The sequence below is a fragment of the Bubalus kerabau genome, chromosome 3 (assembly GCF_029407905.1).
Source record: "Bubalus kerabau isolate K-KA32 ecotype Philippines breed swamp buffalo chromosome 3, PCC_UOA_SB_1v2, whole genome shotgun sequence".
NCBI lineage: Eukaryota > Metazoa > Chordata > Mammalia > Artiodactyla > Bovidae > Bubalus > Bubalus kerabau.
The window spans coordinates 12,564,052-12,588,219 of NC_073626.1; the positions used below are offsets into that span (position 1 = coordinate 12,564,052).

The 24,168-nt window shown below is 40.9% G+C and overlaps 2 protein-coding genes across 11 annotated transcripts in view; one reads left to right on the forward strand and one right to left on the reverse strand.

Annotated features, from left to right (window-relative positions):
* The first annotated feature begins 1,895 nt into the window (after nt 1-1,895).
* FAM8A1 (family with sequence similarity 8 member A1) lies at nt 1,896-12,769 on the forward strand. Its single transcript, XM_055570714.1, has 5 exons — nt 1,896-2,749; nt 3,763-3,883; nt 5,936-6,059; nt 6,537-6,676; nt 9,803-12,769. The coding sequence occupies exons 1-5, from the start codon at nt 2,023-2,025 to the stop codon at nt 9,945-9,947; spliced, it is 1,257 nt and encodes a 418-aa protein (XP_055426689.1). The 5' UTR covers nt 1,896-2,022; the 3' UTR covers nt 9,948-12,769.
* A 2,691-nt stretch (nt 12,770-15,460) lies between these two features.
* The window catches only part of NUP153 (nucleoporin 153), an 80,942-nt gene continuing 72,234 nt past the window's right edge, over nt 15,461-24,168 (reverse strand). For 8 of the 10 annotated variants that reach the window (XM_055570711.1, XM_055570709.1, XM_055570710.1 and 5 more), the window contains 3 exons: nt 23,819-24,091; nt 17,169-17,340; nt 15,461-16,831 (listed from right to left, as the gene is read on the reverse strand). In XM_055570711.1, the coding sequence (XP_055426686.1) occupies nt 16,750-16,831; nt 17,169-17,340; nt 23,819-24,091 (527 nt within the window). In that variant the 3' untranslated portion in view covers nt 15,461-16,749. The remainder of the gene's footprint in view (nt 16,832-17,168; nt 17,341-23,818; nt 24,092-24,168) is intronic. The other 2 variants (XM_055570707.1, XM_055570708.1) reach the window with 2 other exon arrangements.

Sequence of the window (24,168 nt, forward strand, 5' to 3'; positions counted from 1 at the left end):
GGTTACAAAAGGCAATAATTTTATTCTTGGCTTAAGCCAATTAGAATTAGGTTTATTACTGAAACAGGAACACTCTTACTTTCTCAAAAGCAAAGAAAAAGGTGGTCCCTGAAGCTATTTGACTAACTGTAACTAGGCATCCTTGAAATCTAAACTATTTCTGAACTTTCCATGCAAGTCAATACATTCATTTACTTTTTATCCCTTAAATCAATTACAGTCGGATTCCTGACAACTGCAGCGGAGTCCTGATTAATAATAAATGTCTATGTGAGCAGCACTATGCCAAGTGCTACCTAACCAGTGGTATTCAAAACAAAGCCTGTGTCTCCAGTAATCACGATATTTACACTCATTCCATTTTCTCCTCATGTATTTGTTCTTTCTTCCCTTTCCTCCCCTACCCAAACTTGGAATGCAAGTTTAAACGTTACAATTTCTTCACAGTTGACTTTTTAAAAAATTATTCACATATTATTTAATTTTTGGCTTCACTGTGTCTTTATTGCCACACTTGGGCTTTCTCTAGCTGCGCCAGCACGGGGGAGCCGGGGCTACGCTTCCTTGCGGTGCATGGCCTTCTCATTGCGTGGCTCACTTGTGGAACACCAGCTCTAGGCGTAGGCGTCAGCATTTGGGGTTTACAGGCATAGTTGCCCCAAGGCATGGCGGATCTTCCCAGAGCAGGGATCAAACCTGTGTCCTCTCCATTGGCAGGTGGATTCTAAACCACTGGACCACCAGGGAAGTTGATTTTTAAAAACCACATTTGTAAGAATAAACCTAGCTATAGGCCACCACGATCTTTCCCTCGTTTTGGATACATACTGTATTGGTATTGTCTTAAATAGGTCTTCCAGTGCTTCATGAAAGTCTTTCCCTTTAACCTATCCATTAGCTTCTTAAGGGGAAAAATTAAGCCTTTTACTTTCATTTCCCAGAGCAGAGTCAAGAATGATTCTGGGATTCATCGTGTTGACAACTGTGCCCACAGTACCTGGCCCCTGTGGATCTCCTTCCTGTGTGGGACGGGGGAAGCAAAGATAGATGCCTATCACTTAACCAACTTAAGGACTTCGGAAGGCATACTAAAATATAAGTACGTTAAGGCGCCATATATAGTTCAGAGGACGGGGAAATCATGCCTGGGCTACGGTACTCAGAGGAGGTTCCAAAGCCCCGAAGTATGAACAAGGCCTTTCCTGAACATAAAATGAAAGGCAGGCGCCAAAGGTTTGAAACAACGAGTCTGAGGAAAGGCACAGTTTTGCTGAGGCAGGGTTGTGTCTGCAGCAGTGGAAAGTAAGATATTGCAGACTCAGGTTAGCTCCAGGACAAGGGCAGAATCTAGCTCTTAAATCAACATAACCCCTTTTCTCTTACAATCAAGATCGCTGCAGCTGAGCCATACTACCTTGCTAGGTCCCAGTTTGGTTATTAATTTGATATGCCTTGTATCACCCTGAGTACAAATGCGTGAGCGGACCAGTTAACTGGAATGAATGCAGGCGGAAATAAATAACAGGTCCTGTGCTTAGAGATCAAAACTGTCGCGGCTGCAAACAGAAAAGGCAGCGCTGACCCCTGGACCTCTGTCTGAAATACTCGTCCTCCATCAGCTGTTCCTCCAGGAGCAGCCGGAGTCTACAACCTGTGAGACTATCTGGAGAAGCCTTGGGCCTTCAACTTCGTTAAAATCCGCAAGAGGTGTGTGTGGGGGCGGTGGGGGGGGGGAGTGGGGGGGTGATAGTTGAGCGGAACTAGCGATAATACCAGGACGCCCAGCTGAGGAGCCCCTCGATAACCATAACCGGCTCGGCGGCTCCAAGCACCATCCCACGCCCCGCCTCCTTGCTCCGCTCCGCCCCGGCGACGTCCACGGGGCGGGGTTTCCGCTTCCGGTGGCGGATTGTTGACGCCTGCGGCTGCTGCGGTGGCCACCGGGCCGTTGGGGAGGGGCAGTAGGGAAGGGAAGGGAGACGGCGCAGTGACAGGGCCGCCGAGGGTGCCGCTGAGGCGACGATGGCGGAGGGGCCAGAGGAAGCCAGAGGCCGCCCTCCCGGGCAGGACGACGGCGGAGGGAACCAGGAGTCCGTTCCTTCCCTAAGAGGCCTTCCTGCCGCTGCCGCCGCCCCACTGTCCCGGGACGGCCCGCAGGCCGAACCCCAGGCCCCGGGCCGGCCCCCAGCCTTGGGCCTCGCGGCCGCGGCTGAGAAATCGGAGCCGCAGCGCGAGCCCGAGAATCGCGGGGAGGCGGCCTCCGGCTCCGACTCTGGCTCCAGCGCGGGGCTGCAGGAGCCGGCAAGCTGTGAGGCGTCCGAGGCCGCGGCCCCGCCGGAGAAGCCGGCGCGGCTGAGCGCCCGAGAGTACTCCCGGCAGGTGCACGAGTGGCTGTGGCAGTCCTACTGCGGCTACCTCACCTGGCACAGCGGCCTGGCCGCCTTCCCCGCCTACTGCAGCCCCCAGCCGCCCGCGCCCAGCCACCTCCCGGCCGCCGGAGCCGCCGCCGCTCCCCCGGCAGCCGCCCCGCCGCCCCTCCAGCTGGGCTATTACAACCCCTTCTACTTCTTAAGCGCCGCGGCACCCGGGCCCGAGCCGGGGGCGTCCGCGGGCATCACCACCTCGACTCCGGTCGCCGGCCCGGCAGCCCGCGCCCCTCACCTGCAGCCGCCGGTCCGCGCAGCCGCGGCCACGAGGGTGGGAGCGGCAGCCGCTTCGCGAGCCCCAAGCGAGACCGGGCGGCAGGCAGGTGAGAGGCTCTTCGGGGCACGTGCTGGGGTGGGAGGTGGGGGGCGGGAGCCCGCAGTTCTCTGCCCTGCTCTTGTCGCTGCTGCTGCCATTTGCCGTTGTTTCTCCCCGTCTCTCAGTTCCCAGGGTGTCCAGCGAGGCCCTGCTTTCCTCTTCCTTTAGACCTGGCGCTCCGGATCCATTCCCTTACTCCCCGGACTAGTCGCTTCCAAATGTAAAGAAATGTTTGCTCCTCAAACTACTTGCTGTTACCTTGCTCTCCACTTTCTGGAGTGAGACCCAGGGCTTAATTCTCAGATGGCAAAGCCGGTTTGTGGGGAGGGGAGGTGTTGGCCGGTAATGCTGATAATAATCCAGACATGGATTTATAGTTTATATGGTAACTTTTATGAATTAGCGACAATGGGGAACTGACGGATATTAGAGATTTTCATGAATTCAAATGGAATTATGAACCTTGGCTTAATCCTGTATATTGTCTGTATTGTCTCTTTACTTCTGTATGGATATTAGAATGTTTTGAATTATTGACACCTTTTAGTTTATTTTTATTTTATTCAGGTAATATGGGACAAGAGCTAGTTGCCTGAATTTGATCCAGAATTTAGGATGGCAGTTTATTAATCACTGAATTTGTTAAATACATAGAAAGCCAGACAATTGAATAGGGGTAAGATGAGCCGCACAGGGTTTAATTTTCTGTCATAGGCTTGTAATTACCCCGGTTCTCATTTGAATCCCTGGTGAAATGTACTGAGTACTTTAAATAATGAAATTTACCTGTGAAATAATTTTTAAACATTAAGGGGGTAAAAATAGCTTTAAATTGTTACAAAGTAGCATTGCTGTGTTTTAATAACATGCCCTATTGAAGTCAATACCAGTAATTGTTTCAAGGTTATAAAAATTTTTTATCAGTAAGTTGTACCTTGACTTTACATTCCCCATTCATTGCCTAGCTTGGGTTCCAAGGGAACGATTAGTTTTCTTAACTTTTTTTTTTTTAATTTACAGGCAGAGAGTATGTTATTCCATCCTTGGCCCACAGATTTATGGCAGAGATGGTGGATTTCTTTATTCTCTTCTTTATAAAAGCGACCATTGTCTTAAGCATTATGCACCTGAGTGGAATAAAGTAAGTTAAGGCCACTTGCAGAAAGCTTTTAATGTCTACTGTGTAGAGGTCTTGTTTTAAGTTTTTTTCCATGCTTGCCAGTGATTGTATGGATAACTTGTTTGCCAAGGTCAACAATTTCTTTATAGGAACTTTGTCAGATTTACTTTCTTATTGGTTTTAAGAAATAACTACAAAAGAGAGAAACAATAAATTCTGCAAGATGTGGGAGAATTTCACCTATAAAAGTAGGTAAAAGCTGTCTCCAACCCTGGTTTGATTTTATTCACTATTTTCTTAGGCTAGGTACAAATTTTTCTCTTATAATTGTTTTCAGAGCGGAGTACCTAAAGACAAAGGCATAAACTGTTAATAATCAGCTAGATGCAATTTCCAAATGGGGCTGCCTATATACATCAGGCAAGTTCTAAATGAATTGCAAAGTGAGCCATTTATTTGAATAGTCTTTCTTTCAGAATAATAGTCATAATAGCAGTTATCACTTGGTAAGCACTTTCTGTGTGCTGGGCTTTGTATGGATTTTTTTTTTGGCCACACCACACAGCATGTGGGGTAACCCACACCACCTGCAGTGAAAGGGTGGACTCCAGGGAAAGCGTGGGCTCCACTGGACACAAGGGGGGTCCCTGTATGGATTCATAATCTTGCTACCACTATTAAGTAGAGATTAATACCTCCATTTTATAGAGATTGAAATTTGGACTTACAAAAGGTTAAGCCCAGAATTTACAAAGGTAAATTTACAAAAATGGAGTTAAGTTCAGACCCTGGTGGTTCAATTTCAGGGCCTTTGTCAGGAACCTGAATGGTTACCATGATTATATCTCTTCCTCCCTTAGTCCCTACACATCCAGTCAAGTACCAACTCGTTTCTGTCAAAATTTCAGTTTTCATCATTATTGCTTCTCCCTAGTCCCAGTCACTGGAGAAGGCGATGGCACCCCACTCCAGTACTCTTGCCTGGAAAATCCCACGGATGGAGGAGCCTGGTTGGCTGCAGTCCATGGGGTCGCGAAGAGTCGGACACGACTGAGCGACTTCACTTTGACTTTTCACTTTCACGCATTGGAGAAGGAAATGGCAACCCACTCCAGTGTTCTTGCCTGGAGAATCCCAGGGACGGGGGAGCCTGGTGGGCTGCCGTCTATGGGGTAGCACAGAGTTGGACACAACTGAAGTGACTTAGCAGTCCCAGTCACATCATCACTTGCTTGGACTGCAACAAGTCTTCTAACCGATATCTCAGTTTACCATGTCCTGTCTTACATCTAATCTCATAAATTCTGATTTTGCCACTCTGCTGCCTTAAAATCCTTCAGTAGTTTCTCATTGCCATCGTAAGTCTTAATGTCATCATATGTTTTAACAGATACCCTTGTTTCTTAAACTCCCTTCCCCGATGGCTCAGCAGTAAAGAATCTGCCTGTAATGCAGGACATGCGGGTTCCATCCCTGGGTGGGGAAGATCCCCTGGAGGAGGACATGGCAGCCCACTCCAGTATTCTTGCCTGAAAAATCCCATGGACAGAGGAGCCTGGCGGGCTACAGTCTGAAGGGTCAGAGTCGCACATGACTGAGCACGAGTGCTTTATTTCCTACTCACTCACGTCTCACACAATACTTGAGCTACATGGAAATGCCTGTAGCTGCCATCATACTCTCCAAGTCCTTCTCTCATTAGTCCCGCTCTTGCAAATGTTTCCCTTAGGCGGGGCCAACTTCTTTCCACCCTTCAGATCTCAACTTAAATGTCATTTTTTGGAAGCCTCCAGTAAGTTGTGTTCCTGTTATGTGTTTCCAAGTACCCAGTGCTTCTCTATTATACCCTTTCCCCACTTCATTCACTTGCCATTTTATCCCCAGAGCTAGTACAGTGCTTACTCATGGTATTGCTACTTATTTGTTGAATAAGATAATGTTTTGTGAAACTAGATAATTAGAAAAGATTAGTTTGTGATTTCAGTTAAGAGTTTATGGCTTACACTGATGAAAAAATACCAGTTCAACTGCTCTGGTAACACATTCTCTATAACCCAAAACTGTTTTTTGTAGGGATATCTCTAAGTTTGCTATGCATTATATAATAGAAGAAATAGATGAAGACACATCAATGGAAGACTTGCAGAAAATGATGGTTGTGGCACTTATATACAGATTATTAGTTTGTTTCTATGAGGTAAGCTACTGACTTCAGCAAATATTTAACAATATAATTTTAGATTATCAGCCCAAGACAGAAATATTGTAATAGAGATTTATAATCTTGTATTTGTCAGGTGTCTTTTTTTCTAAATTTTAACATAGTACCTTTTCAAGTTAAAATTTTCTGAGCAGAGAAATTTTACAATTTCTTGGTAATACATTTCAGTCATTTGTCCAAAAATATTTTAAGTTGGTTGTGGAACATGTAATGTGTTTTTCCATAGAACCAACTTGCTAAAAAATATAATGGCTCATAGAGAAATAACTGCAATAGACATCTTGTGGTATTTGAGGATGTTAGAGACCTGCAGAAATGCATTAAAAGATTAAACTTTAAGTATTTCTATGGAATTCTTCCAACTTGAAAATGTTAAACTATGAATCATATGGCAGGAAAACATTGGTATAGTTGAGCCAGTAAATTATTTTACAATTATCCTTCTTTCCTTAGATAATTTGCATTTGGGGAGCAGGTGGAGCTACCCCAGGGAAGTTCCTGCTAGGACTTCGAGTTGTGACATGTGATACATCAGTGCTTATTGCACCGAGTCGGGTTTTAGTGATTCCATCCTCAAATGTTAGCATTACAACGTAAGTTCTTTTCTTAATCTACTACATACTTATGAATTACTGTACTTAAACGTTATCAAATGATGTTACTTACAAAAAAGTGTTTTTAGGATGTTGGTTCTTCTTGGCATATAATAGGCTTACATTTAATAAGTTTAAAACCGAGTTTGAATGTTTTTCAATAACATTTATTGACTCCTTTTCAGTATACACATCTTCAAGGGTGAGCATTTTATGAACTGGAAGCCACAATAATGAGAGGATTGGGGTGTGGTGCTCTCTGTATCAGTGCTCCAGGCCTAGCTTTGTTTATATTCTCTAGATCTGTAGTTATGGAGTTTAGTTACTATTCTGCCTTGAAGCTTCCTTTTGGTAACACTTGTCAGTACCCTATCTTAAATAGGCAATAGTTTTGACATGCTCCTGCTCTTCAGTGAAAGAGGTTGTAATACAGTATTCATGGCTAGCTGTTGGCATCTGGCTTTGGGGGAAGGTGTCAGTTCAGTCGCTCAGTCATGTCCGACTCGTTGCGACCCCATGAATCGCAGCACGCCAGGCCTCCCTGTCCATCACCAACTCCCAGAGTTCACCCAGACTCATGTGCATCGAGTCGGTGATGCCATCCAGCCATCTCATCCTCTGTCATCCCCTTCTCCTCCTGCCCCCAATCCCTCCCAGCATCAGAGTCTTTTCCATTGAGTCAACTCTTCGTGTGAGGTGGCCAGAGTATTGGAGTTTCAGCCTCAGCATCAGTCCTTCCAGTGAACACCCAGGACTGGTCTCCTTTAGGATGGACTGGTTGGATCTCCTTGCAGTCCAAGGGACTCTCAAGAGTCTTCTCCAGCACCACAGTTCAAAAGCATCAATTCTTCGGTGCTCAGCTTTCTTCACAGTCCAACTCTCACATCCATACATGACCACTGGAAAACCATAGCCTTGACTAGACGGACCTTTGTTGGCAAAGTAATATCCCTGCTTTTTAATATGCTATCTAGGTTGGTCATCTGAGGTTATTGATATTTCTCCCGGCAATCTTGATTCCAGCTTGTGCTTCTTCCAGCCCAGTGTTTCTCCTGATGTACTCTGCATATGTTAAATAAGCAGGGTGACAATATACAGCCTTGACGTATCCCTTTTCCTATTTGGAACCAGTCTGTTGTTCCATGTCCAGTTCTGACTGTTGCTTCCTGACCTGCATATAGGTTTCTCAAGAGGCCGGTCAGGAGATCTGGTAGTCAAGGCTATGGTTTTTCCAGTAGTCATGTATGGATTTGAGAGTTGGACTGTGAAGAAAGCTGAGCGCCAAAGAATTGATGCTTTTGAACTGTGGTGTTGGAGAAGACTCTTGAGAGTCCCTTGGACTGCAAGGAGATCCAACCAGTCCATTCTGAAGGAGATCAGTCCTGGGTGTTCTTTGGAAGGAGTGATGCTAAAGCTGAAACTCCAATACTTTGGCCACCTCATGCGAAGAGTTGACTCATTGGAAAAGACTCTGATGCTGGGAGGGATTGAGGGCAGGAGGAAAAGGGGATGACAGAGGATGAGATGGCTGGATGGCATCACCAACTCAATGGATGTGAGTCTGGGTGAACTCTGGGAGTTGGTGACAGGAGTTGGTGATGGACAGGGAGGCCTGGCGTGCTGTGATTCATGGGGTCGCAAAGAGTTGGACATGACTGAGTGACTGAACTGAACTGAAGTTGGCCATAACTTTCCTTCCAAGGAGTAAGCGTCTTTTGATTTCATGGCTGCAGTCACCACCTGCAGTGATTTTGGAGCCCCCCCAAATAAAGTCTGACACTGTTTCCACATCTATTTCCCATGAAGTGATGGAACCAGATGCCATGATCTTAGTTTTCTGAATGTTGAGCTTTAAGCCAAATTTTTCACTCTTTAACTTTCATCAAGAGGCTTTTTTAGTTTGTCTTCACTTTCTGCCCTAAGGGTAGTGTACAGATAGTGGAATAATGGATAATGGAAGTGGATAATGGAAGTTGTAGAGGTGAGTAGATGGTAATCATCTGAGCAAAACAAGGTTCTGACTGGAATTGCTGCCAGCATGATTCAGAGTTAGATGGTTATACAAAGAAATATAAACAAGAGATTTTAGAAGCCTGGGGTTTGCTTACATCTTCAAATTTTGCTTATTTTTGTGATTCTAATAATCTTGGGCTACTACTTTTACTGAGAATCAATATTGGCTAATATTTGTGGAACACCTTGTAAACCAGGCACTGTTTGGACACAACTAATGGTAGAAAATGAACCTAAAACCAGGTCATTCTCGATTCAGAGCCCACATTCAGCTGCTGTGCTATTCTGTAACTGTTCAGTGCACTAAAAGGCAAAAATCTAATTAGAATAATTCCCCATTCTAAGCTCCTGTTGAAAGCTTTTTAAAGCTTTCCTTAATCACAGGATGACAGCGACTTCTGTGGTGGTCCAGTGGTTGAGACTTCTCACTTCCACTGCAGGGGGTGGGTGCAGGTAGAATTCCTGGTCAGGGAACTAAGATCCCACAGCACAGCCAAAAATAAACCACAGGACCCCGCAAAGAAAGAGAGCTGATAAACCAGTAATTTGAAATGCTGGTGCTCTTCACAGAAGGTAGAAAATGGTACTGTACTAAGTTTAGAAGATAGTGAAAACATACAGAAAATAAAGATATTAAAAGTAGTGAGTGACCATAGAAAAGGTAAGTACAGGGAAGTTACTCTGTTCTTTTGGCAAAATACTAGAAAATACTAAACTTTTAGCTCACATTCTAAGACATTATTGCTTTTCATGTGAAAGTTCTAAAGTCGAATTTTATGTTATGAAGTCTTTAGAACTGGCCCAGGTGGTTTGATCATAATATAATGCTGCTGCTGCTGCTAAGTCGCTTCAGTCGTGTCCGACTCTGTGCGACCCCGTAGACGGCAGCCCACCAGGCTCCTCCGTCCCTGGGATTCTCCAGGCAAGAATACTGGAGTGGGTTGCCATTTCCTTCTCCAATAGAATGCTACTTGAAAGTAATTTAGATATAAAAGGTTAAAACTCTCAATTATACTTTGAATGTTTTAAATACATTTTGAACTTGATAGTCTACTAATCTTGATGTAGTTGGTATATAACTTATCTGATTTTTTTTTTTCCCCGTTTCTTTAGGTCCACTATACGAGCTTTGATCAAGAATTTTTCTATTGCTTCTTTTTTCCCTGCTTTCATCACACTGCTGTTTTTTCAGCATAATCGAACAGCCTATGACATTGTAGCAGGAACCATTGTAGTAAAAAGAAATGGGGTCAGATGATGCCCCAAAAAGTCGTGAATTCCATATTCTCTGGAATAATGACAAGACTAAATTATGTGTCAAGGCCATCAGTGTCCCTGGGTTACCTTAATTGATTTAGAAATTAAAGCAGTCGATCCAGTGTGATGCAGGTGACTGTGCTGAAAGTATTGATGTTACCTGAATGCCAAAGAACTTTTCCAGAAGAAAAACCTGTTGAGTCCAAGTGTTAAAATTTGTATATCGAACAGAAGGCAATGGTGTCATCATCAACAGACAGTATATACTTAAGATCTAAGGTGTTAGAATTTGCTGAATGCACTTTCAGCTTTGAAATCTCCAAATGAAACTTTAAAAAGTTATTTTGGTTTATCCCAGAATGATGGAAAACGTCCAGTTGTGTTTTGTAAACACATTATTCTTTTAGTTAACACGTCTTGAGGAAATTTTCGTCTTTGCTTTTTGTGGGGAGGGAGTGGGGACACACACTTTATAATCCACTTAGCTCCCATCCCAGGGGGTGGTGAATTAACTACAAGGGGAAGGTTGAGGCCAGCTGAGCAGTTCCCTGATCTGAAATGTTAACACCTGTACTGCAGTTTACCGCAGGAGTGATGACTTCACAGCTATTCTTAATGCCTACACATGTATTTCAGAATAAGTATTGCATGATGAAAAAGTATTAAGTCATATTGCTATCATTTTTTTTTTTTTTTTTAAGAAAAAGGTAAGTTAGTGATTGCTTTAAATGGGGTGGGGTGTTGTGTGTGTGGGGGGTAAATTTTCACTGTAAATTTAAATTGAAATTCATGTGTAGATGTTTTCTGTGCCCTAAATCAAACTATCAATATGTGGGGGGAAATTATTTCCATCAAACTGTGGCATATTTACTGTAAAACAATATTCCCAGTATGTGCGCAGCATGAAGTATTAGTGCTTTTCAGTGTTCTGTGTATACCTTCTCTTTATATACAGGATATTCACATACTAGTTTTAGTTTTATTATACTCCATAACTTTTGAAACATCAAGGAGTTCAGTCATCCTAGCATTTCATGATTAGATAACTAGTAGCCTATGCGACACTTAGCAATTCCCCATTAGGGACTGTTCTCTAATAAGGAAGAGCAGCACGTCCAGACGTTGTTCCAAGTTCTTTGGTTCTGAGGCCGCCAGCTCATTTGGAGTCTGTCAGGGATGATGTTTTGAGGGAAATGTGTAATACTGTGTGTGTTGCTATTTTATTCTGTCGCTGAATTGTTGTGTGTGTGTGTGCGCGCGCTTTTGTTAGATGGCCCAGTTAGCTGTGCGGAGATATATCTGAACTAAAAGTTTTCTTAGGCCTTTTCTGCATTTGCTCTATTTTCTCCCCCCAAAACACTAGGCTATACTGAACAGTTCATATCTCAGGTGCTTACAGGATCAATCTAGGCTTTATTTTGGTCATAATAAATACATTGCTATATTACTGTATCAGTTTTTAAAGTGGGTCTTTTTGACATTTAAAATATATTTTCAGTTTGTTTATAGAAACCTTAACAATGTCCTTAATACTTTTGATTGTAAAATTTCATAAACTATGGATTTAATATAAAATTGTTTTGAAAAACATCACAGAAAGCCTGTTAGTTAAATGTGCTAAGATACTAAACAGATCATTCACTTGTCGTTTCTGGGAAGATAAAGTGTTATGGCCCTTCACAGTAAACAAACCAAAACCATCCACTAACTTTTTTAGAGTAGATTATTAGGAAATGTTACATAAATGGTTACATACTTAACTGATTAGTAGTGTATACATTATTGACATATACACACCTCTTTGCCCTGGATTGGGAATTCAAGTTGAAATGTACTCTTACATATATCTGTGGAATTTATCTTTAATGTATACTTTCCTCTAAGATAATTGGATGGTTAACTACCTGGACTATTTTTACTTATACAGTAAAACAAAAATATACATAATATACATTATGTACATTCAAATACATTATGTACATACATTTTGTATGTACATACAAAAATATACATTAAAATACTGCACATCTGCTATACACGAGTGATTCAGATTAATATCTATATAGATGCATTGAGAGCTATCTTAGGATTCAAGTTAAACTATGTAGCCCTATAAAATAAACATGATTATTACTCTGTCTGCCTTTACATGAAAACCCAAATCTGATTATGAGTGTAGCACTTGGGGAGATTTTGGATTCCCAAATTTGAGGGGAAATAAAGGACAAAATGGGGAAGGTTTTTTGGGGTGGAGCCCTCTTTATTTTCAGTATACTTTATTATATTTCATTTATAGAAATGCTGACTTTTCTGTGTACAGCCTCATACTGAAGCTCTACAGCCTAAAAAGGCAAAAAGAAAGCTGTCTTCATAGTATAAATATTATTCATCACTTTTACAAGATAAAGGAACAAAAATTAGAAGTCATGCTGAGAATACGATTTCAATGAACATACCATACGTAAAACCACAAAACAGGCAGATAATTTAGGCATCTAGAAAATCTACCCATTACTAAAGCAGCCTGAGTGGCCCCAGGACCTTGAGAAAAGTCAGACACACTAAGTGTATGCTGGGCTGAGGCAGGCGAGGGTGAGTGGTGGCGAGCAAGCTGTGCTTTTAAATCTGTGACTAGAGAAAGCCAGTACTTACTGTGATACTCATATGGCACTTGTTCAGAAGCTAATGCTTTCTACCTAAATTGTCACTGCATTTCTCCCCAAATATTTAGGATTGAAAAAAAATGCATTACATTTCAGAGTTTTGTTTAAATTTATAAAAGTCTTCATGTTTGTTTCAAACGACAATAAAAATTGTTTCAACTCTTAAAAAAGGATTTTTTCCCTTAAGTAACTTGCTTGGGTGCATGGAGACATAAATAGTTCCAGCAAAACAAAGACAGGAGTTGAAAAATTGTTGCTACTTGGGGATAAAGGCTTTTTGATGGGAGCATGGGTATTAAATATTTTCCTTCTATACTTACCTCTATGAAAATAGGCTATTCTTCCTTTTAAAGAATATTCCTAAATAATGGCAGTATTCCTAAAATCTGGCAAGTATTTCACTTACTTGCCACTTCTCACCCCTCTATGCCAAAGGCCAAAATTTATCAATATGTACTTGCCTAGGTAAAATTCATCTCAAATTGTATGTGTACTTCCTTGCAGTTTCATTTATAGTATGGTGTGACCCACAAACAGTAATCTGATGGCCTGCCTACTAAATAAAAATTCAGCATTCTATTTTTAATAATTTATATGCCACCACTTTGTATTGTCTCAATAAATACCTGGTCAACAATGCTTTGTGTTTTGCCTGTTTCTTTGAGGTTTGCTCTAGAATCTCTTGCTTCCAAATACAGCTGCTCTAGCATTCTCTGCCTTCAGGAGATGAGTGCTTTCAGAAATAGAAGTCTATCCAAAAAAAAAAGATCATCCACTTTGAGGTGTATTCTTTTAGCAAGTCACTCAAGTTAGCTGTAGATGACTAAACTTTTGATGTTAAAGTAATCCTGTCAATTCCGTAAAAGCTGTTAACCATTCCAGCCACCGTGCAAGGTATTAAAGACCCACATGACACATGAGGAACAAGAATTCAGTCACAGCTAGTCAAAGAGCTGGGCAACTTAATCTTATTCCGGTCTTATGAGCATTCCCTATTCAAACATTTACAACAAAACTAGATCAACAGGATACAAAACAGGTTCCTCAAGAAATAAAAAGATAATAAAAGGTAAACTTAAATGGACTTAAACTACAGTGTGGTCTGAGTCCTGTAGGCAATGTGCTGTTAGGCACCCAGCCACTCCACTCTGAACTATAGTGGATGTCAGAGATAAGTTTCTAAAAGTCACCCCATGTGAAAAGGAAAGCTCTGACATAAAGCTGTTGTGTAGCTAGACCCAACACATTCCATTTTTCTCGATTTTACTATACCAAGTTTGTCAGTTTCCATTAGACAGGGCCAGCACCTGACATCCTAATATTAAAGAAACCGTAAGTTCTTCCCCAGGTTAAACCACGAAGTTCATGGACTGGTTATAAATTGCTAACATTAATCCAACACTTTTATCTCAAGTAATAAAATCCTAATTACATGAATATTATAAGAGAAATTCATAACATATTAGCTAAAGACTTCAACTTCAGTTGTCTGAACTGTACTTTTTCTTAACGCCTCAAACTGTAAAATACTCAAAAAAACAAAAAACCCTACCCCTTAGAAGTGGCACGCCTGGACCTCAGGCATCGCAAGGCACTTATTTAATGATTTTTGGACACGATCTGAACCCGGTGAGTGCATGAATCTCTGGTGCATAGGTCTGAGAATATACATTTGCCACACCCCACCAAACATACTGATACACATTCAGTGAGAACAACTTGACTCTTGCAAATCAACTTAATTATATAAACATACCTGATTATTCAATCTTTCTGCATATGGCTTTCTTACTGTCAGATTATTTTCAGTCAAAAACAGTTCCTCATTGATCCAGCATGAAAAGTGGGCTATTTTCTTTCCATAATGTTTCCCCATGTTTCACAAACAGCACTTGACTTTCATCTGTGTATGGAGTGTGGAATCCAAGGCTGCTATTACAGCCACAGGGAGTGGGTCTGCAGCCTGCACCAACCTGATGAAGACATACGTCGGCTGGGCTTCAGTAGGGAAAGATCTGTGGTTGGAACTGCTACCAGGAGTGTATTCTATAGCTGCCATGTGCAGCCTGAGAGTTAAAGCAATAGAGATGAAAAAACAAGTCCCAAGTCCCAAACAACTCTAGCCCTAGAGATCTCAGTTTTGGGGGCACAGGAGACTTCATTTTTATAAGATAAGTCACCCTGTTTGGTTTTTGGTTACAAGCTTAAAAAAATTAATAAAATGAAATATTTCTAGTACATTTTTAATGAAAAATCTTTCCCAGAATAGAAAGCTTAATATCCCCATCCATATGGGTCTAAAACAATGACTAAGACTGAGCGAGCATGCACTTTAGTTAAGCATTAACACCCCACACGTTTCCAGTTTACTCCATTTAGTATTCACCATCATCTTCTGCCCTCCAAACAGGTTCATGTCAAACATTTATTATTTCATAAGTTGAGAATTATAAATACAAAATTCCTACTCCAAAGCTAGCACTTGATGATGGCCTAAGACATTTCCATAACAGAAATCATTTCACTGGAAACACAGAAAAGCTCAAACATGTTAAAGTACTGATTTTAGACTCTAACCACAAGTTCAGTAAAAATAAAAGTCACCATAAAATTATATGTTCAAATTGAAGAATAAAGTTGTCAAATGCTCTCCCCCAAGAGCTCTTTTATGGGCCGTAACAAAGAAATCTACTTCTTAAGAAAAAATAATAATCCATAAAACAATCCAAAAGAAATTGCACAAAAGGACCACTGAAGTTTTTGTGGGCTACTTTGGGTATGTATCTCCAAAAATTCAATCAATAAACACTGTCTAGTCACCGATGAAGGAAGATACAAGTACAAACAGAAATGGTTGTTTCCATTTATTTTCTACTTTAAAAAGGTATGTCAATTTATATGCAAAGTAGGCGTGATTCCTAGCACCAGACAAAAATGCAGCGAGCGTACCTTCAGACATAGGAGCTGTCTAAATCACTCAAATGTATTCTTTGGAATTTCTCTTCTAACTGACCACTGTTAACTTCTATAAAGAGATTCCCTTCCACTAACACTTTTACCTTCACTATAATTTAACACTAGAGCAAAAAGTATTTCATAATTTTTTATTGATGGCATTTATCCCATGGTTTAACATGTTAATTATACTGTAATAAACATGGCTTTAATATTAAACTTTTCCTTATTATCCAAAGTCACCACAGTCCATTTCAGTAAATATAAAAATATATGCTTAATACTTTGTACAATACTGGTTTTTGGTCCAAACAAAAACTGGATCAGAAAAGCCAATAAACTCACTTTAAGAATCCCCAATTTTTTTTTTTTTTTAAAGATTTCCAAATGGATTTAGGCAACTTTGAATAATGGGATTTACATAATAAAATCTGAGACGAGACTAAACAAACAACAAAAAAAAATTTCTAACACAAAATTAAAATTTCAAGTTCACAGATTTATGTTATGCCAAAAAAGTACAGAAACAAGATTGTATTTACACAAGTTTCATAATAAAATAATGAAAAAGGCAAGACAGGTGATAGTCAGAAGAATGACAATATAGAAATAGCATATAATTATTAAATGGAGAATGAACTAGATCTAACAAGTCCTTAGCACGGACCATTCTTTAATCAGGCTTCCTCTATCAGAAAATTTTAGTGCACGATACACCCAACTCACTCACTTCACACATACACCAGCACAAACTCAGCATAGAAATCATTCATTTCAACATTCTCTAGTCTATACAGAATTCCTCAGATATAATTACAATTGCAATGCGTTCCATAAACGCATATCAACGCGCACGGTGGTGCAGACGAAGAGGTTCTATACAAAGCCATTCTCCGAGCAGGCTCGATTCCTGGGTTCTGCCAGCCTATGCCAAATCAGTGAATCATTTGCTGAATCATAAAATAATTTTGCTGAAGAATCAGTCACCAGTCTAGCTATTATTTTTTTAAAAAGGGGGGTGGGAGAGGTGAAGTTGGGCTTCTATAAAGAAAAAAGGAGGAAAATTCCCAAATTAAGAAGTCCTTAGGCAGATCTGACTTCAGATAACCCAGTATTATAGTACAATCCAGTATCTGAGAGCAGTGCGGCAGCTGTTAGAACAGTGTGTGTAACACATCATGACCTTTATTTCTTGCGTCTAACAGCAGTCTTTATCTTTCGACCAGAAACCGAAGTTCCAGAAGGAAACATGTTTTTCCCATTTGACCTGTGAAAAATAAAAACTCTGTAACGTGACATGATGCTCACATAAAATCTCACAATCATAACACTCTGTGACTGCTGATGGGGGTGGGGAGACAGTGTTAAAGGAAGCACACTCTGTTACACCCCATACCTACACACGCGTGTGCACACACACGCGCGCGCGCGCACACACACACACACACACACACACCCCCATGCTCTTTTTCTCGGGTTATGATCCTCCAAAACTGTAATACGGTGAATTGGTGGAGAACATACTCGATTTTACCTCAACTATACTGACCTTGGTGATTCTAAACACACACGCATGCACACATCTCAACAGAAAGTTCTCTTACCCCACAGTAAACGCTGCTGAAGTCTGGCTAAACTGAAAGCCCCCTGAGCCAGAGGGCTGGGCGGAGGCCGCGGGTGTGCTGGGACTTGCACCGAATGTGAACACGCCTGACGGACTGCTGTTGGTGAAGTTGAAGTTTGTAGCAGTGCTGCTGCCAAACTGGAAAACGGAGCCTGAAACAGTCGAAGCAGAAAAACCTCATTAAGGTAAAAAACGACCGTTTTCTAGTCATGACTCGGACTTTTACGTAGAAAAACGTGAAGGGGTAAGTTCTCCTATGGTCATTTAAAGAAAATTAAGTAATTTCTCTATAGACAAAATATATATCTGACACCCTCCAACAAGTGACCCAACTCACCCATGACCAAGGGGAAAAAGGGCCGAGTGTACTTCTGACTGAGATTGTGGAATCAACATATTGAGCTCTACCTTTTTCAAAAATTATGTTAAAATCACAGGAAGGGAAATTTTACAAAGATAGGGAGAGAAAGAGATGACAGAACAAAATTTAGAAGCTGGAGCCATATACTAAACTGGTAGCAAGAGAAAGCACAGAGTGCATTCCATTTACACCAACCATGCCCACAGGGTTTTAGGTGCAGGGACTTCTGGAAGTGCGAATGACGACTGGAAAAAAAAACAAGGCAGGATGGTCGAGTAACTGTTTAAGAAGCAGATACCCAGATCAATCTCTCCCAAGCAAACAGGATGAGAACGCTCCTCCTCTACCTAGCAGAGCTACAGACTCCCAGTCTCTGGAGAGGCCTCTGGACCGGCCCATCACACACAGAGGCAAGGATACCTACTGCAGATAGAAAGACTAGGAGTAGGCCGAGTACAACGAATACTGAGAACTGCAGCCTTCCGCCCTGACTCAGCTCCCAAAACACTGGCAACGAGTGTTTATGCCCTTGAGACAGGAGACTTGAAGAATCTTAATCTTCTCTGGGGAATGTGACAGTCCAAAAGGAGAAACCGAAAGATACTAACATTCAGCTCTTGGCAAGAGGACAAGCCAGTCAGATAAACCTACAATGATATTAAAATTAAACCCTCTGCCCAATGGGCAAAGAACCTGAACAGACATTTCTCCACAGACAACATATGGGTATATATAATAAGGATGCTCGACCTCACCAATCATCAGAGGGAATGCAAATCAAATTCACTAGGAGCTATCATCTCCCAGAACGGCTATTGATAAGAAATAGCAAGTGTTGGCAAGGATGTGGAGAAAAGTGAACCCTTGTGAACCGCTGGTGGAAATGTAAATTGCCGCAGCCACTAAGGAAAACAGTATGAAAGCTTCTCAAAAAGTGAGAGAGAAAACTACCATACAATCTAGCAATCCCATTCTAGGTATTTACCCAAAAGACTTGAAACCAGGATCTCAAAAACATATCTGGACTCTTATTCACTGCAGTATTATTCACAATAACCTAAGTAGAAACAACCCAAATATCCCCAGACAGACGCACAGATAAAGGAAATGACGTGTCCACAAAAAATGGAATATTAATCTTGCAATTTGAAAAAAACATGGACACATCTGGAGGACGTAAGTGAAATACTGCATGAGTTCACTTCTACGAAGAATCTGAAATAACCAAATTCACACAAGCTGAGAGAACGGGGGCTGCAGGGAGAGGTGGGGGCGGGGAGAACGAGGCGGCGCCGTTCAGAGCAGGTGCACAGAGTCAGTTATGCAAGATGCTCAGATTCTAGAACTCTGTGCCTTCAGTTACCAATACCTGTGCCTTTGTTGATGAACAGACACAACTCATGTTAAACATTCTCACTACAATTTAAAAAAACAAAACCTAAACACTATGAGTAAGAGACAAGAAGCACCAGACATCTGAGGAAAATATTTCATGAGAAACACTAAGACTGAAGCAATAATAAAGAAAAGCAATTTGGAGAAAACAAAGCAAAAACTATCAAATGGAAAAACAAAACAAAAATTCATTGTTAACATCCTCAAGAGATCAATAGATAACACATATAAAACAAAAGCAGAAGGATATAAAAAAGAAAATCGACGGAACAATTTCCACTAAGAAAATAAGCAATACACGCAGAAGTAAAATCTCAACAGGTGTGTTTCAAGATAAAATTGAGGAAATCTTCCCAGGAAACACAACAAAAAGTGGGAGAAAAAGAGAAAAAAACGGAAGAGAAAAAAGAATGAGGCGCAAAATCTCCCAAGAAATAATTCAAGAAAATTCCCATGAAAGAAGTTATAATAAATAGGACACACAGCCTTCCCAACATCATCCAAGGATAAAAATGGATCCAGACCAAGGAACATCCTCATAAGCAGAACACTGGAGGCAAAAAAAATAATGATACCCCAGAAAGAAAAACAGATCAAAAGCAAAAATAAAGAGACTTCAAGAGCAACTAATTCTGGGAGCTAGAACATCCATAATGGGAAAATGCCCTCAAAATCATAAAAAAAAAAAAGTGATTTCCATTCTAAATATATACTCAACCAAAATCTTACCCAACATGGGGGCAGAATAAAGATCTTTCCAGAAATATAAGGTCTCAAACTTTTCTTCCTTGTGTCCGTAAGAAATCATGGAAAGATGTATTCTCCCAAAACAAGGGCATAAGGAGGAAAAAGATATGACACTCAGGAAACAGATTCCTTTAAGAGGAAGCCAAAGGGGACTCCATTAGAATGGTCATTAGAATGGTGACTAGCATCACCTTGACACCAAAATCAGACAAAGATATCACAGGAAAAGAGAATTACAAGCCAGTATCAATGATGAACATCAATGCAAAAATCCTCAACGAAGTATTAGCAAACTGAATCCAACAATACATTAAAAGAAATATATACCATGATACCCAGAGATGCAATAATTGTTCAATATCCACAGATCAATGTGATACACATCAAAGACTGAAGAATAAAACAATATGATCATCTCAATAGAAAATATTTTTGACAAAATTCAACATCAATTTATGTTAAAAACTCCAGAAAGTGGGCATAGATGGAACATACCTTGACAAAATAAAGGCCATTTTGACAAGCCCATTGTGAACATGTTAAACAGGAAGTATTTCCTCTAAGATCAGGAACAGGACAAGGATGCCCCCCTCACCACTTTTATTCAGCATAGTTTTGGAAGTCAATCAAAGAAAAGGAAATAAAAGGAATCCAAATTATAAAGGAAGAAGTCAAACTGTCAGTTTGCAGATGACATACTATACAGAGAAAACCCTAAAGACACCATCAGGAAACTACTAGAGCTCATCAATGAGTTAAGTAAAGCTGCACAGTCAAAACTAACATACAGAAATCTGCTGCATTTCTATACACTAACAGCGAACTATCAGAAAGAGAAATTAAGGAAACAACCCCATTCATCATCACATCAAAAAGAGTAAAATACCTAAGAATAAACCTACCTAAGAAGGGAAAACACCTGTACTCACAAAACCATAAGATCGTGATGAAAGAAATTGCAGACAACACAGAGGGAAAGATATACTAAGTTTGTGGACTGGAAAAACAAATATTGTTAAAAGGGCCATACTACACACAGCAATCTACAGATTCAATGCAATCCCTATCAAAATACCCATACCCATACATTATTCACAGAACTAATATTTTTAAGATTTTTTTCTAATATGGACCATTTTTAAAGTTTCTATCAAATTTCTTGCAATATTGCTGCTGCTTTTTCTTTTTTTAATGCTTTGTTTTTTGGCTGCAAGGCACATGGGATTTAAGCTCCCCAACCAGGGGTCGAACCCACGCCTACTGCACTGGAGAGTGAAGCCTTAGCCACTGGACTGCCAGGGAAGTCCCTAGTAATTTTTAAATTTGTACGGAAACACAAAAGACCCACGTGGCCAAAACCACCTTGAGAAAAGAACAGAGCTGCAGGAGTCACATGTCCCGGCTTCAGACCATACTAGAAAGCCACAGCAATCAAAACAGCACACTACAGGCCCAAAAACAGACACACAGACCAAAGGAACACAACCGAGTCCAGAAACGAACCCACACACTAGTGGTCAGCACTATATGACAAATAAGGCAAGAATATGTAACGGAGAAAAGAGTGTCACCCCAGTAAGTGCTGCTGGGAAAACTAGATAGCTACACGTAAAAAAGTGAATCAGAATGTTTTCTCACACCATATACAAAAACATAAAGACCTAAATGTAAGACCAGAAACCATAAAACTCCTTGAAGAAAACAAAGGCAGAAAACTCTGACATAAATTGTAGCAATATTTTTCTGGATCAGTCTCCTAAAGCAAAAACAAACAAATGGAACCTAATTAGACTTCAGTGCTTTTGCACAACAAAGGAGACTATCAAAATGGGAGAAAACATTTGCTAATGATATGATACATAAGGGGTTAATATCCAAAACATGTAACAGCTCACATAACATCAATAAAACAAAGAGCCCAACAAAAACTGAGCAGAAACTTGAATAAACATTTTTTTCTGAAGAAGGTACCCAGATGGTCAACAGGAACATGAAAAGATGCTGAACATCAGAGGAATGCAAATTAAAACCACAATGAGGTATCACCTTACACCTGTAAGAATAGCTACCATCAAAAAGAACACAAATAACAAAAGCTGGCATGGATGTAGAGGAGAGAGAACCCTCACACACTGTCAGTGGGAATGTAAACTGGTGCAGCCACTAATTACTGCAAAACAGGCAGTTTCTCAAAAAACTAAAAATAGAGCTAGCATATGACCCAGCAATTTCACTCCCGGGTCCATAGCTGGGAAAAAAAAAAAAAAAAAACCCCAAACATTAATTCCAAACAATACACGCATCCCAATCAATGTTTATAGCAAGATAAGGAAACAACTCAAGTGCCCATCAATAAATGAATGAATAAAGAAGATGTAGTGTGTATGTGTTGAAGAAGGAAATGGTAACCCACTCCACAGTGTTCTTGCCTGGAGAATCCCAGGGACGGGGGAGCCTGGTGGGCTGCTGCCTATGGGGTCGCACAGAGTCGGACACGACTGACGCGACTTACCAGCAGCAGTGTGTATGTGTGTGTGCTTTTTTGGGGCCGAGTAGTATCCCACCGTATACACAAAAAGAATGAAATTTTGCTATTTACAACACGTAGGGGCTTGAAAGGAGTATGCAAAGTGAAATAAGTCAGAGAAAGACAAATACTGTATGATATCATTTATCTGAGGAATCCGAACAATCTAACAAGCTAGTGAATGTAACAAAAAGGCAACACACTCACAGACGCACAAAAGAACTTCTGGTCGTTAGTGGTGAGAAGAAAGGGGTAAGAGGCAAGACAGGGGAGAGGTTAGGGGTACAAACCATTCTGTATAACGTAAGCTACAAGGATATATTATACAATGTGGGGAACGTGGCCAATATTTTACAGTAACTATAAATGGAGTATAACCTTTAAAAATTGTGGCTCACTATGTTGTACACTTACATAATACTGCTCATCAACGAGATCAATACAAAAGCAAAAATAAAAGCCAATGAAAAACTTTAAAAAATTATGTGGTAAAATTTCAGACACTGAGAAATAGCCAAAGTATATGAAAAAACTGAAAATAGTTATATACAAATGGAAGAAGAAAATATTAACCATGAGAAGAAATCACTGATGCTAGGAAAAACAAAATGTTGTCTAGGAAAGAAAATCACAGTGCATCGTGCAATGTTTGCGAATTTAGCACAGTGGTCTAGCCACACAGTATCACTCTATTAGGACTGAAGGCATTGTTAGCTGTGCGAAAGAGAGCTAAACTCTTCAATTTTGTATTAGGGGGTTGGGAATCATTAAATCCTGATTAAAATAATTATCATGTGTCACAGAACAGGAGAAATTTTGCTACATGTACTAACAAAATACTAACATTCAAAATACATGAAGAATTTCTACAAATCAATAAGCAAAGCAAAACAACCAATTAGTATAAGGGCCCCAAAAAATTACAAAAAGAATTCACAAAAAATGAAATCAAGTAGCATCCAAATATGAGGATGCTCATTTAATGCTGGAAGGATGTGACTGGCACCATCCATCAGAGTGTGTGTGATCTTTTGATGCACTAAGATGCATGCAGAGCTGCATGTCCTGACGGCTAAGAACTCAAACTTTCAACAGGATACGGACCGTCAAGTGGTTAAGAATCCACCTGCCAAGGCAGGGGACACGATCCCTGGTCCGGGAAGTTGCCACGTGCCGTGGAGCAAGCCTGCACTCTAGAGCCCAAGCTCCACAGCGCGGGAAGCGACTGCGGTGAGGAGGCCGTGCACTGCAGAGCAGCCCCTGTTCACTGCGACTGGAGAAAGCCTGAGCGCAACACAGATGCAGCACAGCCAAACAAATAAACGAATACAGGAATACATAATAGACCACTAATTTCTTTAAAAACTGCACCTACCTTGTTTAAAAAAACAAAACAAAAAAGAGTGCTTAACTGTGTTGGGAAAAGAGTTGGGAATGATGTTTATAGGTAAATCTAAACATACACATCTCTATTCTGCCAAGTACAACAGACCGAAGAAAAGAGACAAGCATGGTTTCAAAATTCAAAGAAAAAAAAATTGTACTGAAGACATACAAAACTCAAATAGGGATACAAACTACACCATTACTACATACTTACTGGGATTAGGAGCTGTCCCAGAGCCAAATGCAGACTGACTAGGCTGCTGTCCAAACACAGGAGGCTGTCCACTGCTTGACACTGTCCCAAAAGTAGGTGGTGCAGGCTGAGAACCAGCAGAAAATAATGCCCCTGAAGATGATATAGATCCAAAACCTGGGGGGTTAGGCTGGCTGGCACCTTGACTTTGTCCAAATGTTGGGGTCTGGTTAGCACCAAACGCTAGGCTGGCAGAAGGTGCTGAAGCTCCAGTGCCAAACACAAAGGAGGATCCTAGAGGCCCAGAGACACACTTCAATCACCACAGACGGCTCAACAGGAGACAATCCTCAAGAAATCTCTGTACACTG

Coding starts and splice junctions, on each gene's coding strand:
- FAM8A1 (XM_055570714.1), top strand. CDS start 2,023: ATGGCGGAGGGGCCAGAGGAAGCCAGAGGCCGCCCTCCCGGGCAGGAC. Junction 2,750..3,762: donor CGAGACCGGGCGGCAGGCAG/GTGAGAGGCTCT, acceptor TTTAATTTACAG/GCAGAGAGTATGTTATTCCA. Junction 6,677..9,802: donor TCAAATGTTAGCATTACAAC/GTAAGTTCTTTT, acceptor CCGTTTCTTTAG/GTCCACTATACGAGCTTTGA.